Source organism: Lampris incognitus, chromosome 17, assembly GCF_029633865.1.
Source record: "Lampris incognitus isolate fLamInc1 chromosome 17, fLamInc1.hap2, whole genome shotgun sequence".
Classification (NCBI taxonomy): domain Eukaryota; kingdom Metazoa; phylum Chordata; class Actinopteri; order Lampriformes; family Lampridae; genus Lampris; species Lampris incognitus.
In genome coordinates this window covers 31,386,828-31,406,378 of record NC_079227.1, presented here as the reverse complement: position 1 = coordinate 31,406,378, position 19,551 = coordinate 31,386,828, and the positions used below count along the sequence as shown (strand labels likewise).

Sequence of the window (19,551 nt, the reverse complement as noted above, 5' to 3'; positions counted from 1 at the left end):
CTGTCATGGGGTTTCGGCGTGAGCTTTGCTTTGGTGTCGTGAGGGCAAGCCCAAAAGCGTGAGACTCAAGCCAGATGCGTGAGAGTTGGCAGCCCGGTGTATATCAGCCTAAAAGCACCTGTGTTTAGGCAACAGCAACAAAACAAGTAACCCTTCGTTAAAGACATGAACTCTCTCTCTCTCCCTCTCTCCCTCTCTCTCTCTCTCTCGCTCATACAAGCCTCTTCTTTCCGACCAAAACAAGGCGTTCTGACGGTGTAAACAAAAGCTACGGTTACTACTTAGGGACAAACTCGTAGGTGAAGCCCCGGTGTTCTAAAACACATCTGTTGACCGAAACCACGATCACGAATTGATGGAAAAGCTGCTTGTGTGCGTCAGTGTGTTTGAGCTAGGGGAAGAGAAGGTGGACTAGTAATGCACAGCTTAGTCTATTGCACGCAATGTTATTTATAAATTACTCGGAGCGCTGTTTTGTCACTTTCCAACCCGCCTGCCCGAACCCGTGATATTCTTACCCGAACTCACATCACTTGTAGGCAGTGCATCAACCATCGACATGCTGCTGGCAGTGATGCAGAAAAACTGGGAATAAATGACTCACCTCTACGGGTGAGTCATATCGGGCAGCTATAGTGTCAAAACCAAAGCGCTTTTTTTTTTTTTTTTTGCCTCACAGCAAGAAGGTTCTGGGTTCAAACCCCAGGGTTGCCCAACCTTGAGGGGTCATCCCAGGTCGCCCTCTGTGTGGAGTTTGCATGTTCTCCCCATGTCTGGTGGGTTTTCTCCGGGTGCTCCGGTTTCCCCCACCATCAAAAAGACATGCATGTTAGGGTTAATACTCCTGTCTGTGCCCCTGAGCAAGGCATGGCAAGACGAACTGGAGTTGGTCCCCGGGTGCTGCACGGCGGCTGCCCACTTCTCCTAGCTACACAGCTAGGATGGGTTAAATACAGAATGTAATTTCCCCACGGGGATCATTAAAGTACATCAAAATCAAAGGGAAAAAAAAGAATTTAATTTCCCACCTAAATGTTATTTTCCCACAAATTCCAGAATGCGGATGACAATGACTATCCATCGGAGGCCAGCCCGGCCCTGGCCTTTGTGGTGGAGGGAGACTGCGTCACCATCCTCAACAACGAGTCGGGCTTCCAGGAGAAGAATATCAGGGCTGTCTGTGACGTGGGCCGCACCACCAAAGGCAAACACAAATACGGATATATAGGTAACTATTCGCAGCCTGTCTCGATGAGGCCGTGTCCATTGTCTAGTGCAGCAAATGCAGACAGAGCCCTTGGACAGAATGTCTGTACTGAGTGTTAAGGCTTGATCATGGTCTCCTTATTTACATCTTTTAACTATTTCATGGGTTTGTGTCTCTGTGACTTGGAGCATAGTCCGTTCCTTGGCTTGTCCCTGCTGTGATTATGAGTAAAACAGCGTTTGATGCTCTGTGTTTGATGTGATCTTGATGCAATTGGATCAACTGCGGGGCGGCACGGTGGCTCAGTGGTTAGCACAGCCACCTCACAGCAAGGAGGTCCTGGGTTCGAGCCCCGGGGTTGTCCAACCTTAGGGGTCGTCCCGGGTCATCCTCTGTGTGGAGTTTGCATGTTCTCCCCGTGTCTGCGTTGGTTTCCTCCGGGTGCTCCAGTTTCCTCCCACAGTCCAAAGATATGCAGGTCAGGTGAATTGGCCATACTAAATTGTCCCTAGGTGTGAATGTGTGTGTGTGGGCCCTGTGATGGCCTGGCGGCCTGTACAGGGTGTCTCCCCACCTGCCGCCCAGTGACTGCTGGGATAGGCTGCAGCATCCCCGTGACCCTGAGAGCAGGATAAGCGGTTTGGATAATGGATGAATGTGCAGCCGCAGTTCCAGCATCTGCAACCACTATGTAGAGATCACACACACGCTACGCAACTCCACCTGTCTTGTTGCTCCATCTGTGGCTTCCCTTTGAGTACTCTTTGCCAGCACGCTGCCTCTTAAATGAATGTAACATGTTAAAACTGAGACCGTCTGTGCTGATTCTCCCTATTATGTTTCTGATATTATCTCGCTGACGGATGCTCAATTCCTCACAGGTCAAAAGGGCATCGGCTTCAAGTCAGTATTTAAGGTTACAGACTGTCCTGAGATCCACTCGAACGGTTTCCACCTGCGCTTCGATAAGAACAGCGGCCCCACAGGATACATCCTGCCGCACTGGATAGATGATGAGAGGCCTGTGGACACGGCGAGGAATGGCCTAAATGAGTATAGGTCTGGTTTGTAAAGAAACCATCCTTGTAGATAACATAGTTTTGTTTAGCTCAGTAAGTCGATACACCTTAATAACTACCGAGAGTTAATTTTCTTTCTGCTTGAATTTTTAAATCCATAAACCCTAAAGACGGCACGAAAAGTCAGGATAACCATTCATTATCAGTTTGTTCATTCACATGTCAGCCTGTCATACTCGAGCCACCGGTTTCATTACTTTTGCGGTGCCATTTGTCCCGATTTGTCTCTCCCATCAGTTGGACCACTAAGATCTGCCTGCCGCTACGCTCAGATACCCACCAGACCAAAAACCTGTTCCATGACGTCCACCCCTCCCTGCTGCTCTTCCTGCACCGCCTGCGCTCCATCACCATCCATAGCCATGTAGGGGCAGTACACACAGACGTTCACACAAAAACTCACGCACCAACAGACTTGTCAGATTTGTGACAGTGGTGTCATTTTGACAGTTGTGTTGCCTTCCCTTTACACCTTGGATAAACTGTATCACTGCTGTAACTACCAGACGGTCCCGTTGGTGTTCCACATAGTGTGTTGAAGATCTCGACTGTCACGCTGCATAATGACTCAGTTCGAACCCATGTCTGCCTCAGAAAGACAGAAATTGACATGATTTGACACAAGTGAGCAGACAACATAACATGGCAAGGCAGTGAGACCAGCACTTTTGCCCTGTTGATGATCAGTGTTTGGTGCATTTAACTGGCGACACCAACTGTTGGTACTGGATCCATGCGATCTATTCCGTTGGCAAGGCTCAACGTTTTCGATTTTTACCGATTTTCACTGAAAAATACCCTGATTTTTTTAAATGAGCAGATCGGCTTAAACTGATTTTCACCTGGATTTTATGTTTTCACAGATCCAAAAGTTGTTCCTGTTCATGTGAGGTTATGTAACAGTGTCCTCTTGTGGCGAAATTCGGCATGCTGGATGGCTTTGAAAAATAAAAACCGAAAGTGCTGAGCCTTGTCCGTTGCCTACCAACACGGGGATCACCAGTTCGAATCCCCGTGTTACCTCCGGCTTGGTCGGGTGTCCCTACAGACACAATTGGCCGTGTCTGCGGGTGGTTAGCCGGATGCGGGTGTGTGTCCTGGTCGCTGCACTAGCACCTCCTCTGATCGGTCGGGGCGCCTGTTCGGGAGGGGGAACTGGGGGGAATAGTGTGATCCTCCCACGCGCTATGCCCCCCTGGTAAAACTCTTCACTGTCAGGTGAAAAGAAGCAGCTGGCGACGCCACATGTATAGGAGGAGGCATGTGGTAGTCTGCAGCCCTCCCCGGATCAGCAGATGGGGTGGAGCAGAGACTGGGACGGCTCGGAAGAGCGGGGTAATTAGCCGGATACAATTGGGAAGAAAAAGGGGTAACCCCCCCCCAAAAAAAGGTACTTTTAATTGCAAAATAGAGGTATTGACTGTGTCGGCTTGATACCACAGGTGTTCGTCTAACTGCCCGACTCAACGAACTCGGCCAACACGCACCAATACGTCCACACAAGTGCAAACATAAACAAACTTGAATGAGTCACTCCATTCGCTGGATATAACACGTGTTCTGTCCCCTGCCCTCTCTCTGCAGAGGGAGAAGTCGCCTGTGACGATGACTCGCCGAGACCTGAGTCACAACATTGTCGAGGTGGAACACACGGAGGGGACAGAACGCTGGCTCCTGGTTAAACGCATGCTACAGCCAAAGAAGGTAACGTACACAAAAACAAACACACACACACACACACACACACACACACAACTAAACTTGCTCCATCTCTTGATTTTGGGTTAAGTCCATCCAAGGGTCAGATGTTAGCAGCTGTAAACTGACACCCGTCTACCAGCAGTCATTTCCTTATGAGTTTAACAGAATAAGATTCAGTCTATGCTCTCTGCTATTTGTTATGTAAGTATTTTCTCTGTCTAAACCTTCCGGTATGAGTCTCTCTCTCTCTCTAACTCACTTGTTAGGCAGACTTTTTAAATTTGCTTCCATCTCTGGGAGAAATAACTAACAAGAAAGATCCAGATACACTCGTAGATGCATGCACACACACACACACACACATTACTCACAAAAACACCACCAAACAGATTTTGATTAGCTGTCAGGGGTTGAAATGACCCTTCCCCCACTGCGACCCCCCACCGCTATGGTCTTCAGGCCCACCCACAGAAATAGCTGGGCCCCTGAAAAAGTCCAGTGGATGCCCCCCCCCCCCAAAAAAAATCTGCTTCATTCATATCAACGCATGTGTGCGCTCTCTCTCTCCTACTACTAAACACATACATTTAAACTAAGAGAGAGTTACTAAGTTATGGGGGCTACATAGTCATAAGCACAAACACACACACACACACACACACAATATAATTGAACGCTTTGACACATTTAAGATTTGCTGCAATTACACCACACATGCTTTAGTGAAAATTAAATTCCTTACCTTATGGCTTCATCTTCACCTCATATACAGCGTCTTCCTTGTCTTATTGGATGCAAAGTCCTTTATACTGTCTTTAAAGTTCATCTGTTTAGCCAGTTCACACTCATGGCAAGTATTGCCGTTATCGTTGCTTATATTTAGGATGAACATTACTGCTGGGCAGCACGGGGCACACTGGTTAGCACGGTCGCCTCACAGCAAGAAGGTCCTGGGTTCAAGCCCCGGTGTAGTCCAACCTTGGGGGTCGTTCCGGTGTAACTGCCCAAGATATAGCCCCTGGCCAGACTATACCCGGGGTTAAAATGGGCTAGCCTGTTTTATACCCCGGGTATATTATGGGGTAGTCCAGTTTATACCCCGGGTTATTATTTAGGCTAGACCAGACTATACCCGGGTATAGTTTGGCGGGGGGTTAATCTGGCCTGCTACACCGGGTCGTCCTCTGTGTGGAGTTTGCATGTTCTCCCCGTGTCTGCATGGGTTTCCTCCGGGTGCCCTGGTTTCCTCCCACAGTCCAAAGACATGTAGGTCAGGTGAATCGGCCATACTAAATGGTCTCTAGGTGTGTGTGTGTGTGTGTGGGGGGGGGTGGGCGGGCCCTGTGATGGCCTGGCGGCCTGTCCAGGGTGTCTCCCCGCCGGCCGCCCATTGACTGCTGGGATAGGTTCCGGCATCCTTGCGACCCTGAGCAGGATAAGCGGTTTTGATAATGGATGATTATTGCTGGCCTCCATGCCCCCACCCCTCCAGCAGCTCAGCCCCAGAAAGCTTTCCCATTTTTCCCCCTTTTTGGGCGGCCCTGATGGTCTCTCTTCTCTAGTTTTCTTTCTTATTGTCTCATCTCTCTGTCGCTCCCCGGAGGATGTGACCAGTTAGTTGTAGTTAGGTTATATAAGAAAAAAAATGGACCACAGGAAAAAAGAGACACATTGTTTAAATATCCTCCGCTCTGGCTCTGATTTTTAACTACATTCCAGCTGTTAGTGCACTGAGCTGTCACCAGAACAAACATCAGTTTCTTTATGTCCCGTTAGGAGCTGTTATCTCTTCTACACACACACACACAGTATTCGTTCACTGACTAATCTGCGTTTGTTCATTTATTTGTTCTTCTCCTTAAGGTCAAAGAGGATGTGGAGTCCACGGAGCTAGCTCTGGCCTTCCAGCTTAGCGACACCGTCTCAGCAAGTGACCTCAGAGTGCAGCCCCAAAAACAGCCCGTCTTCGCCTTCCTACCCCTACGCAGTTTTGGGTTTCGCTTCATCATACAAGGTGAACTCACATAAAATGATTGGTAGGCACAGGGGGCGATAGAGAGTTCCGTTAATAAGCACAGTGTTGTAAAGAGGGAATTAATTTGTTCTACTCATATTAGGGTACAGTCACACGTGCGAAATTAACGTTGGTGAATATTTGCCTCCCGTTCACTTCCATTCTGTGTGAACGAAGGGGTGAATAAAACGTTCGCTTCCGGTGCTGAAAGAAATTCGCATCTTCGCTTCATGTGGAGTTCAACTTTGGTGAACTTTGACCGGCAAATCCGCAGCCTCAACCAATATAGTAAAGAACTGTGTGTGTTTGACGCCACTTGATGTCACATCCTGCACTACCCACATTCATGAGGACAAGGTATGCCTCAGCAGGCGATGGTCATTCGCCTGGATTCGCTCATGTGTGACCGTAGCCTTAGGATATATACCCACTCCAAAAGTGACAAGCTCTAGGTCCAGACTTTTTTCTCACATGGCCCAAAAGGTTGGAATGAATCCCTTTTCTCATGTGGAGCTACAGACTCAATGATTTTCTTCAAGAAAGGCCTAAAGAGTTTCCTCTTCCTGGCCTGTACTGATCTTTAAATGGTCTCTCAGTAGAACTCATACTGATTCGAATCAAATCAATTTTATTTGTATGGCCCAATATCACAAATTACAAATTTGCCTCAGTGGGCTTAACAGCAACACAACATCCTGTCCTTAGACCCTCTCATTGGACAAGGAACAACTCCCTAAAAAAACCTTTAACAGGGAGAAAAAATAGGAAGAAACCTCAGGGAGAGCAACAGAGGAGGGATCTCTCTCCCAAGAGGGACAACGTGCAGTGGATGTTGTGTTTATGCAATTTACACGATACAACATTGAAAGAGGATAACAAAAATATAATGGATTCATAAAATTTATGAAGAATATGAAGCACAGGATGCCAAGCAGTGTCCAGACACCATCAGAACAGTCCAGGACCCTAGCCATGCGACCAGCATCATCATGTTAAAATATATATATATATATATATATATATATATATATATATATATATATATATATGGATTGGTGGTGTTGTCCAGTTAATATGAATCACTTAACACCACAATGACCAGGCCGGTCATTATGACCGTTTTGGATTTTCAAAGTTTAATAACGTTGTGAAGAGGAAAAAAAGATACAGACCCGCCGCTCCCTGAATGCTCCTAAAATTGCATATATTTGCATTAAAATTAGTATTAGATCAATTGCACACAAAAAAAATGGTAAGATCGACCTAAAATGACCATGAGCGGTCAAAATGGCTGCACATAATTTGCACGTCATCATGCGTGTCATGTCACTATGACGTGTGTTGGTCACATCATTTCCTTCATGACGTCATCACTCTGTCCTAGAAACACACTAGCGTCCTCCAGTGCAGAGAAATAGTCTAAACTTGATTTTTGATTATTTCCAACATGTCTGGTTACAGACGCACCATGACTACCACCGACGCGTTGCAGTATTTACAGGCGTTGGACAGCGGCCATTTTAAATTGTTTGAAAAATAGTATTAAAGTTTTTAAAATTTTAATTTTGTTGTCAGTCATTTCTCAACTGACATACTAACATATGCAATGCATTAATATCTCAATTGGGTATTTATCTTGACAGAATATAGAGTTTAGAAACCGGCAGTCGTTTTGACCACCCATGGTCATTTTAGGTAGGAGTGAAATCCCAGCATTACCTCACCCTCCTCTTTCATCTGTTGCTATCTGCGTATGTCTCTAGTTTTTTGGGGTTTTTTTGGGGGGGGTTCCCCCTTTTTCTTTCTAGTTGTACTTGGCCAATTACCCCACTCTTCCAAGCCATCCCAGTTGCTGTTCTACCAATCCGGTCCGGGGGACCCCCTCTACCAATCTTGGAGGGCTGCAGACTACCATGTCTCCTCCCATACATGTGGAGTTGCCAGCCGCTTCTTTTCCCGAGAGTGAGGAGTTTCACCAGGGGGACTTAGCGTGTGGGAGAATCACGCTATTCCCCCCAGTCCCCCTGAACAGGCGCCCCGACCGACCAGAGGAGGCGCTAGTGCGGCAAACCAAGACACACACCCACATCCGGCTTCTCACCCACAGACACGACCTATTGTGTCTGTAGGGACGCCCGACCAAGCCCCAAGTAACACAGGGATTCAATCTGGCGATTCCCGTGTTGGGAGGCAACAGAATAGACTGCTATGTCACCCGGACGCCCCTCCTAAACTAATACGTTGAAGCACCTTTTGATTTTATTAAAACACTCTATCTTTTTGGGGAAGAGTCTATAAGCTTGGCAGATGTTGACTTGGCAATATTTTACCACTTTTCCGTGCAAAAACATTCTAGATCCATCAGATTGCGAAGGCATCACCCGGCAGATTGGATTCGGGTCTGGGGTCTGGCTGGGCCATTCCAAAACGCTGATCTTGTTTTGGTGAAGCCATTTCTTAATATTTAGTACTCTGTGACGCTTGTTGGTAATATTCAGATGTACCTGCTGAACCTCTTGTAAGTCGCTTTGGTTAAAAGCATCAGCTAAATGAGTAAATGTAAATAAATAAGCACTGTCAGTAAATACTGCTCCCTCCCAAACATCCCAGGGGACTTTGATATCCCTTCGTCCCGTGAAGATGTGGACAGAGACAGTTCGTGGAACCAGTGGCTGCGTTCGGAGATACCCCAGCTCTTCCTTCAGGCCATGGAGGTCTTCACTGTAAGACAGTAGCCTCAGCGCTTTGTAGATAAAACAGACGTGGGATATGAATATCACTTTTTGGCCTTTATTAGTCTTTTGACCTTGTCTTTCTTCATATCTAATGTCCCATTCCTCTCATTGTTCCAGATTCACCCGGAGTTCAGTGGGTTGAAGGGCCTATGCAATTTCTTGCAGTTTGTCCCCTTGCCTGATGAGGCGCTTGACTTCTTCAAGCCTGTTGCCGGGCAGATTATTCAGCTGCTCAAGGGCAAGGCCTTTCTACCCACTCTCAGCTCAGGTACTGCTCCCATCTACCTTTGAAAAATTTGTCTTATTTTTCTATCTGTGTGCACTTTCCTTTCTCTGCCCTATTTTATAACCACGTCTGCTTGCTGTGTCGCTGTTCATATTTGGCTTTTGAGATTTCTCTTGATCAGGTTTGGTAGGTAGTGTTCAGTGTATGTCAGCCATGCTTTAAGGTTCTTCTACGAGAAGAACGAAAAGACCTTTCTGCTCCATTCTCTTGATGGCATTTGTCTTCCAGGCGGCCATGTGGTGTACAAGCTCCCATCCCAGGTGGCCATCTGTCAGGACACAGTCATCCGTGATGTGATTGGGGCAGAGGAGCTTGACAGACACCTCTCACTGGCCTATCTCCACCCGGGCCTGCACCCCGCCCCACCCCTCACCTTGCTCAAACATCTGGGGGTCCGACACCTGAGGGGTTCAGATGTGACCACGGTGACGATGGCTATGGCCAAGGAGCTCATGCAAGGGCAAGACTTGATTTCAGGTGTGTTTGCATGCATGTGTGTGAGAATCAGAGAGTATGGGAAAAGGGAGGCACATGCTACGCAGACGCCCCGTTTGTTTTCACATACAGCGCAGGATGCCATCATTGAAAAACGCAATGACATGTAACAAAAAGTGCCAGTGAGTGCAATGTGCAAATTGGGTTTGACTGGTAGACACTGTAACACAGAGCTCATGCCAGTGTGAGGTGTCACTTACCTTTGGCTTCTGCACAAACCCTTCTGCCTGCCTTCCTAGACGGCGGGCTACGTCAGCTGGCCCGGCTGCTGGTTTGTAACTTCCGCGCCCTGGAGCATGGCTACGGAGACACGGACTCCATCTTGCAAACCCTCAGAGAGCTGCCCATAATTCCTCTGGCTGATGGACACGTGGTTGCATTAAGTGCGCAGGGGGTGTTCTTCCCCATGGAGAAAACAAAGAAGAAGAAGAAGAAAGCTGAACCAGGTAAAGAACTAAGATCATTCACTTACATTATTATTATTATTGGTAGAACTTAGAGCAGCAGTTGTATATATAGTGGTTTTAAGTACTTTTTGTAATGCATATGCTGTTGTCGGTTTTCCCTATACCTGCCCCCATCTGCCTCCCTGTGTTAATGTGGGACATGAACCTACCTTCATATTTGTTTTATACAAAGCGGACAGTACCAGAAATAACCTGAGCTAAATTACGGATAGAAAAACTGATTTGTTGCCACAGCAGTTGTTGTTTTCTCTGTTATGTGAAGTTTTGAATGGATAGTAGCAGGAAAAGAACCAGTGTTACGGTAGAGGCTTCTTAAGCCCCCTGTAAGGGTCTGCGTCGGCAGCTGTCTCTGCTCTCCCACATGTCTATACACACACACACACCCCAGTACCAGCAAAGTAGGTGTTTGACTAAATCCATTTCTTACCAAGAATAGACAAAGTTACATTCACTGACACCAGAAGATTCACAGACACAGTATATATTATATATATATCTGCAGAGGTGGCGGAGCATCAGCAATGTTTTTGCGTCATCGCATTGACAAACAGTACCTGAAGCGCAGATTTAAAGTGACGAGCGTAAATAATTGATTTCCTTGTTCTGGGGTAAGCGTACTGTTCCTGCGGTGCGCTGGCTGATTGCCGGGATTAATGAAGACTAACTGGTTCCATGCTTTTCTGCCAGTGACTCAAAGCGCTCGTGTGGGCCTTTCCCATAGTTCTGCTTCATCTGACGGTACCGCCGCACTACTTTTGCCGTCTTGTGGTGACATTTCAGTCTTGCCCCGGAAAGTTCTCCGAGGGGTAAAATTCAGCTGAGATGAGGGATGAGATCAGAGAGGATGTTTCCTGCGTCCACTCACTGACGTCAGTAGTAATACCTCGTGGGGAGGAGTTATGCCTTTGCTTTAGTTAATTAGTAGTCAGTCACTTAAAAGCTGGTGTAGGTAGTGACTTTGGAGATGTGAGCAGTTTTGACAGAACATCCCCCAAAAAATCAATTTCCCCCCACTCTGCTACGTAGGTGTAGATTTGGGTATGGACAGTACAGACATGTCCCTACCAGTCCCTACCAATGTCAAGGGACTACGGAGTTGTCCCTACCAATACCCTCCCCCTTTCTCCCCAATAGTACTTGGCCAATTACCGCACTCTTCCGAGCTGTCCTGGTCGCTGCTCCACCGCTTCTGCCGATCCGGGGAGGGCTGCAGACTACCACATGCCTCCTCCGATACATGTGGAGTCCCCAGCCACGTCTTTTCACCTGACAGTGAGGAGTTTCACTAGGGGGACGTATCGTGTGGGAGGATCACACTATTCCCCCCAGTTCCCCCTCCCCCCTGAACAGGTGCCCCGACTGAGCAGAGGAGGCGCTGGTGCAGCGACCAGGACACATACCCACATCCAGCTTGCCACCCGCAGACACGACCAATTGTGTCTGTATGGACGCCCGACCAGGCCGGAGGCAACACGGATTCGAACCGGCGATCTCCGTGTTGGTAGGCAATGGAATAGACTGCCACGCTACCCGCACGCCCCGTCCCTACCAATATTCTTAGCGACCTCAAACAGCTTTTGCATTTTAACTCCACAGCTGCCCCCCCCCGTCAGTGTTCGGTCTGTGCAGCGCTGCAGGGTCGCAGGTTTCCTGTTGAATAACGGAATTAGAAGAGGTTGATTTTTGTCACAGTTTAAAAGATTCGCGTTAAACAAGTCTATCAGAATCTATTATCTATCAGAATCTATTATCAAGATCTAATGTCGGTTCATTTGAAAGTTAGAGCCCAGGTCTGGATTGTTTGCTAACTTGTGTATTCATCACTCGAACGTGTCATGATTTTATCACCGTCAACTAGCTAACGTGTAATTGTTGGTAACGTTACCGCGAAATGCGCTGAAAAAAGAGGAAAATTGATATCAGATCCCTTTTATACGAAGGCACACATTTCATACACAAAGACAATTCAAGGCGCTTTACGTAAAGGTCTAAAGAGACCTTAAATGAGATGCAAAACAAGATGCACAGATTAAATAACAAGAATATTAAAAAGAATAAGATGAAAAATTAAAAAAGTAATTAAAGGATAAACAGAGCTGGATAAACAATACAACAATAATAATATACAGTATAGGGTGGCTGGGTAGTAGTGTAGCGGTCTATTCCGTTGCCTACCAACACGGGGATCGCCGCTTCGAATCCCTGTGTTACCTCCGGCTTGGTCGGGCGGCCCTACAGACACAGCTGGCCGTGTCTGCGAGTGGGAAGCCACATGTGGGGATGTGTCCTGGTTGCTGCACTAGCGACTGCACTCCTCTGGTCGGTCAGTGTGCCTGTTCAGGGAGGAGGGGGACTGGGGGGAATAACGATCCTCCCATGCACTACGTCCCCCTGGTTAAACTCTGAAAAGAAGCGGCTGGTGACGCCACATGTATCGGAGGAGGCATGTGGTAGTCTGCAGCCCTCCCCAGATCGGCAGAGGGGTTTGAGCAGCAACCGGGACGGCTCGGAAGAGCGGGGTAATTGGTCAAGTACAACTGGGGAGAAAAGGGGGGGGGTCATTAAATATATATATATATATATATATATATGCTTGTCGGAATAGCTGGCGTGAGATCAGTACAATTTTAGAAGTTGAATTCATTAGTTTAACTTATCTGTAAGAATTCACAACTTGAGAAAAATATGAGAAGATTCATTCAATCGTTCACCTAATATGTTACTTAAAAAAAACTATGTGATGGCAGCAGAAAAAGGTACAACAATGATCTCAACTTGAACAAGAGCTCATACACAAACGAAATGAAATGAATGAAACAACTTGCACTCAGCCCTGCCATTCAAAAGGGCACTACCACCGCTTCTAAGAGGCAGGATCTTCATTCTACTGAAGTGGATGACATGAAATGACAATTTCACCAAATTCTACCAACAAAAAAAAAAACATACTTGCAACAGCTTTAAACTTGATGAAAGCAAAAACTGACGACATGGTAGGGTTCGTATATATCTACTGTACTTCCTGCTCTAAGGATATTCCATGTTGGGGCAGTTGGAGTGAGATGAACAAATAATGAACGATGACCATTTGAATTCTGGCACTCTTTCGGGCCAGAGAAGGTTTGGTTCAGTGTGCTCAGAGTCAGACAGCAGGCTCTGTTGAAAGGTCTAGTCATGTGGACTGAAAGCTGTGAGGCTGGCCCGGGCAGATGTCGGAGCTAAACACAGTGTTCTAATGAAATATTGAGCAGTACGGAGGTCAGTGGGGTAGCACACGCAGGCACTTTCACTCGCCGGTCCCAGGAAGTAAGTCAGGATGTTTTCTTTCCTCTGCTCAGAATAAGTTTATATAAATAAAACCTCTTGTGTGGCATGACCATGATTTTATCTGTCCATTGTACTCGTCCAGAGATGTTCTCTGCGCTCTACAAAGACGTGAGTGTGGTGCATCCCTCTCTGCTGTGCTGTGAGGAGCCTCTCGAGGCCCAGCAGGTATTTGAGCTGCTGAGGAAACTGGGGGTCCATGAACTGGAGCCTCAACAGCTACTGGAGCAGCACATCTACCCTGCGCTCCACAACGGCAGCTGGAAGGTAACAGATACACAATTGGTGTATTCACATAGATAAACATGTCGTCGACTGTCACCCTGATCCAACCATTTTATTGCCCCCCCCCTTTCCCTTGCTCTCTCCTTTACTTCTCCCCTCGTACCCTCTGGTGTCCTCCCATAGTCCAAACCTGAGCCAGTGGTTGTGAGCTACCTGGTCTTCATCAAGCAGTACTCCTCCTCCAGCCAAGAGTACTCAGACACAGCAGTACCCGTCCTCACCAGCAGAGGTCTGCTGTGCCCAGCGCAAGACCGGGTTCACTTCTCACAAGAGTACGGCAACATCAACCTGCCTGAAAAGCTGCCTGGTAAGTGAGCGTCCACAGCTTCGGATAAACCCACGCTCTGACATAAAGATACTGAGATGTACACACCACCCTGTCATCAACAGTTCACACACGTGTGCACACATGGTCCGAAGTGGAGACGAAGCAAATGGATTTAAGCTTTTTTGCATCAAGCCAACTATATTATTCAGTGTCCATGTTGTAATATTGGCCCCAAAAAGCGAGACCGATCTCCTTTGTGGTTACATTTCGAGACGGTCATAATAGGTTTGATGCTTCTCGTCCCCAGCTTGCCTGCAGCTTTCACCTTGTGGAAACAGGGCTGCATTAGCTTGTGTAGGTGTGTGTGTTTATATGGTACTTTTGTGGGGAGTGTAGTTAGTATGTTATATCTGAAGGTTCGCTTTAGGGATGCAACGGTACATGGTACATTTTCCTATAACAACCTGCTTATGGCGCTGCAGACTATACACATATTGTACATTCATCCATCCATCCATCCATTATCCAAGCCGCTTATCTGAATTCAGGTCACGGGATGCTGGAGCCTATCCCAGCAGTCATTGGGCGGTAGGCAGGGAGACACCCTGGACAGGCCACCAGTCCATCACAGGGCCCACACACATCCACAGCTAGGGACAATTTAGTATGGCCGATTCACCTGACCTACATGTCTTTGGACTGTGGGAGGAAACTGGAGCCCCCGGAGGAAACCCACACAGACACAGGGAGAACTTGCAAGCTCCACACAGAGGACGACCTGGGATAACCCCCAAGGTTGGACAACCCCGGGGTTCGAACCCAGGACCTTCAGAGTCACAGAACTTCTCTAGTCTGTCAGTACTCTGTATGCAAATACGGGCTGGAGAAGAAAGGGGAAACTACAAACAAATATTCTCTCAGCTCCAATGTGACCATGGCTAGCGCTGGCGAGACAAAGAGAAGCAAATGTGAAGAGGCACCGCCGTCTTTCAGATCCGGCGTTCAGTACAATGACGAGGGTATGAAGACCATAAACAAACAAACTACTGTCTGCAAGCATTGCTTTGCTGCTGGAGTGGAAACACTTCTCCTAACATGCGGTCTCATTTACGCCACCATCACCCAGCTGTGTCCCCAGCAGGTGGAGCAAGGAGAGTCCACTCATTAGCGAAAACACAACAATCTCTCGCCGCTGCCCTCCAACAACAGTTCGCGACAAATTGAGTAAAAAACAAAGAAATAATAAAAGCAGTGGGGGTGTTAGCCAAAGATTTGCAGCCATATTCGGTGTTTACTGACTCAGGATTTTGTCACCGGATGGAAAAAAATTGAACCGCATTACAGTGTCCCCTCCCGCACACATTTCAGCAGCAAAGTGATTCCTGAATTATATGAAACATCACGGACACAGACCCCCTATCTAGAACCTCAACATAAAGGAATAGATAGCTCATATAGGGGACCAGTTTGATGTTGCACTTTTTTACATGTAATATTGCCTATACAAGTATGTACCCTGTTTATTTCAAATATAGAAGGCGGCATCTGGGTGGCATGGCGGTCTACCTCCGGCTTGGTCGGGCATCCCTACCTACATAATTGGCCGTGTCTGTGGGTGGGAAGCCAGGTGTGGGTGTGTGTCCTGGTCGCTGCACTAGCACCTCCTCTGGTCGGTTGGGGCGCCTGTTCGGGGGGGGGGACTGGGGGGGGGGGGATAGTGTGATCCTCCCACGCACTACGTCTCCCTGGTGAAACTCCTCCGTCAGGTGAAAAGAAGCAGCTGGCGACTCCACATGTACTGGAGTAGGCATGTGGTAGTCTGCAGCCCTCCCCGGATTGGCAGAGGGGGTGGAGCAGCGACCGGGATGGCTCGGAAGAGTGGGGTAATTGGCCAAGTACAATTGCAGAGAAAAAAGGGGGGAAATCCAAATATGATTTTTTTTTTTATATATATATATATATACAGTGCATCCGGAAAGTATTCACACCCCTTCACCTTCCCCACATTTTGTTATGTTACAGCCTTATTCCAAAATGGATTAAATTCTTTTTTTTTCTCATCAATCTGTGAAATAGGCTCTGTAGAAATTTTTGCAAATTTATTAAAAATAAAAAGCTGAAATATTGCATGTACATAAGTATTCACACCCTTTGCTATGACACTCAAAATTGAGCTCAGGTTCATCCTGTTTCCACTGATCATCCTTGAGATGTTTCTACGTCTTGATTGGAGTCCACCTCTAGTAAATTCAATTGATTGGACATGATTTGGAAAGGCACACACCTGTCTATATAAGGTCCCACTGTTGACAGTGCATGTCAGAGCAGAAACCAAGCCATGAAGTCAAAGGAATTGTCTGTGGACCTCTGAGACAGGATTGTATCGAGGCACAGATCTGGGGAAGGGTACAAAAAAATTTCTACAGCTTTGAAGGTCCCGAAGAGCACAGTGGTCTCTATCATTCGTAAATGGAAGAAGTTTGGATCCACCAGGACTCTTCCTAGAGCTGGCCGCCCAGCCAAACTGAGCAATCGGGGGAGAAGGGCCTTGGTCAGGGGGGTGACCAAGAACCCGATGGTCACTCTGACAGAGCTCCAGCGTTCCTCTGTGGAGATGGGAGAACCTTCCAGAAGGACAACCATCTCTGCAGCACTCCACCAATCAGGCCTTTATGGTAGAGTGGCCAGACGGAAGCCTCTGCTCAGTAAAAGGCACATGACAGCCCGCTTGGAGTTTGCCAGAAAGCACCTAAAGGACTCTCAGACCACGAGAAACAAGATTCTCTGGTCTGATGAAACCAAGATTGAACTCTTTGGCCTGAATGCCAAACGTCACGTTTGGAGGAAACCAGGCACCTCTCATCACCTTGCTAATGCCATCCCTACAGTGAAGCATGGTGGTGGCAGCATCATGCTGTGGGGATGTTCTTCAGTGGCAGGAACTGGGAGACTAGTCAGGATCGAGGGAAAGATGAATGGAGCAAAGTACAGAGAGATCCTTGATGAAAACCTGCTCCAGAGCGCTCAGGACCTCAGACTGGGGCGAAGGTTTACCTTTCAACACGACAACGACCCTAAGCACACAGCCAAGACAATGAAGGAGTGGCTTTGGGACAAGTCTGTGAATGTCCTTGAGTGGCCCAGCCAGAGCCCAGACTTGAACCCCATTGAACGTCTCTGGAAAGACCTGAAAATAGCTGTGCAGCAACACTCCCCATCTAACTTTACAGAGCTCGAGAGGATCTGCAGAGAAGAATGGGAGAAATACCCCAAATATAGGTGTGCCAAGCTTGTAGCTTCATACCCAAAAATACTCGAGGCTGTAATTGCTGCCAAGGGTGCCTCAACCAAGTACTGAGTAAAGGGTGTGAATACTTATGTACATGCAATATTTCAGCTTTTTATTTTTAATAAATTTGCAAAAATTTCTACAAAACCTTTTTCGCTTTGTCATTATGGGATATTGTATGTAGATTGATGAGGAGAAGGAAAAAAAAGGAATTTAATCCATTTTGGAATAAGGATGTAAAATAACACAATGTGGGGAAAGTGAAGGCGTGTGAATACTTTCCAGATGCACTGTATATACATGTTTATTTTTTGATTTAAAAAAAAAATATATATTTAATTATTGGATTTTTTTATTTTATATTTTTTGGGGGGATTTTATATACATAGAGAGAAAGAGAGAGAGAGAAGGCAAAGCACCTACAGGTTGTTAAAGATAAGCACTTTTAATTTTAATGTTTTTCTCCCATTTGATTTGCTAGAGACAGAAAGCAGGCCTAGACAGTCATGCTGCCATTTTTCTGAATGGAAAGTTTTTTGTCTATAGGCAAAATAAAGAGTTCATTGTTTAAAGGGTAATGTTTTTGTTTTGTTTTTTGTTTTTGTTTTTTTCTTAAAATATAAATGATACTGAAACCGTACCATGACACAAAAACCGTGATACAGACCAAACCGTTGGCCCACTGTACCGTTACATCCCTGGTTCGGGATAAAGAAAGTATGAAATGTCTGTGTTGTACAGTAGAGTTTGAACAGGGCACAGTGTGTGTGTGTGTGTGTGTGTGTGTGTGTGTGTGTGTGTGTGTGTGTGTGTGTGTGTGTGTGTGTGTGTGTGTGTGTGTGCGCGTATGTGCGTGCGTGTTAGTGTGCCTGTGTCTTATGTAAGAGGTCATGGAATGGACAACTTATGGAAAAAAGACCAGAGCAGCTGACCCTTCCTCCAGAGGGGGGAGACGGCGAGAGAAAGCGAGGCTAGAACAAAGGGAAGCGCTGACCACTGCTGTGCCCATGCCCCGTTATCTGCCGTCCTCTTCTGATGGGCCCGTTCTTCTGTTCATCTTCCTTTCTCTCCCTGTGTGCCTCGTCCCTGGGCCGTTCACCTACTTCCTCCTCGTGTTACAACAACAACCCCCCACCCCACCCCCACCTCCACCATATTACCCCACTTTCCACTGACACAACTGATAACTTGTCCCCCTGCAGGCCACGACTGGGTTCTGCTGAGTTCCTGCTACGTGGAAACGGACAACGACGTAGCGGGATGGAGAGAGCTCTTCACCAGGCTGGGGGTCCGAGACCGACTCCTCATCCGTAAACAAAGACGCACCCTCACCGCTGAAGAACTGGTGAGGAATACGTGTGTGTGTGTGTGTGCATGTGTGCATGTGCACACGTGCGCATCAGCCTTGCGAGCCCGTGGCACATACCAAGCAAAAGAGTTGCTTTTATTTTTTCTGTTTCTATTCTCTTGCCTTGTCACATATCGTTATCTCTCTTCACGCTATCTCTCCTGCTTGGTATCCAACCACACACACATACACTCCCGCCAGCCTCCCTTACAACCCTGTCAGTGCATAGAGGAGAGAAAACCCCCACACAGTCAGGAGGCCCAACACAGCAACTTTTTTCCACCCTGTAATTCGAGGCGCTGGGTACCCTGGAGAGATGCCATTGATCGGCTGTTAACTCCTTTCTGTATCAATTTATTCTTCTTTTTTTTTAAAAATGTCTCCCCCTTTTCCTCCCCAATTGTACTTGGCCAATCACCCTACTCTTCCGAGCCATTCCGGTCGCTGCTCCACCCCCTCTGCCGATCTGGGGAGGGCTGCAGACTACCACATGCTTCCTCCGATACATGTGGAGTCGCCAGCCACTTCTTTTCACCTGACGGTGAGGAGTTTCACCCTAGTTCCCCCTCCCTCCCCCAAACATGCACCCCGACCAACCAGAGGAAGTGTTAGTACAGCGACCGGGACACGTACCCACGTCCGTCTTCCCACCCACAGACACGGCTAATTGTGTCCGTAGGGACGCCCGACCAAGCTGGAGGTAACATGGGGATTCGAACCGGCGATCTCCATGTTGGCGGGCAGCGGTGGGGCTGCTAAGCCACCTGGACGCCCCATATCATTTTATTCTTGAAATGAAATTAACCTGCCGAAATTATTTTTGTATATTATATCTTTATTCTTCAATATATAAATATCTTTGTCTTCAAAAATTTTAGTTTGAAAATGAGTGGTGTGCTTTGTGGTCTAACTTACACCCGCTGCAGTATATAGGGTTTAGTCACGCTGTAAAGATAGTGATTACAGAATTGGCCAGGATAAACCAGCTCTTGCCATGTATATAGGTGACAAGTGGCTTTGACTCATTTATGTTGTGTAAGGACACAATATTTA

The 19,551-nt window shown here is 47.2% G+C and overlaps 1 protein-coding gene across 1 annotated transcript in view; it reads left to right on the top strand.

The window, feature by feature from the left end:
* The window catches only part of wu:fj29h11 (uncharacterized), a 44,766-nt gene that overhangs the window by 2,876 nt on the left and 22,339 nt on the right, over positions 1-19,551 (top strand). Inside the window, exons 2-13 of the mRNA XM_056297240.1 lie at positions 1,057-1,228; positions 2,089-2,266; positions 2,524-2,650; positions 3,871-3,990; positions 5,851-6,001; positions 8,612-8,724; positions 8,854-9,004; positions 9,251-9,499; positions 9,757-9,963; positions 13,394-13,575; positions 13,717-13,900; positions 18,353-18,495. Coding sequence (XP_056153215.1) covers positions 1,057-1,228; positions 2,089-2,266; positions 2,524-2,650; positions 3,871-3,990; positions 5,851-6,001; positions 8,612-8,724; positions 8,854-9,004; positions 9,251-9,499; positions 9,757-9,963; positions 13,394-13,575; positions 13,717-13,900; positions 18,353-18,495 — 1,977 coding nt within the window. The remainder of the gene's footprint in view (positions 1-1,056; positions 1,229-2,088; positions 2,267-2,523; positions 2,651-3,870; positions 3,991-5,850; positions 6,002-8,611; positions 8,725-8,853; positions 9,005-9,250; positions 9,500-9,756; positions 9,964-13,393; positions 13,576-13,716; positions 13,901-18,352; positions 18,496-19,551) is intronic.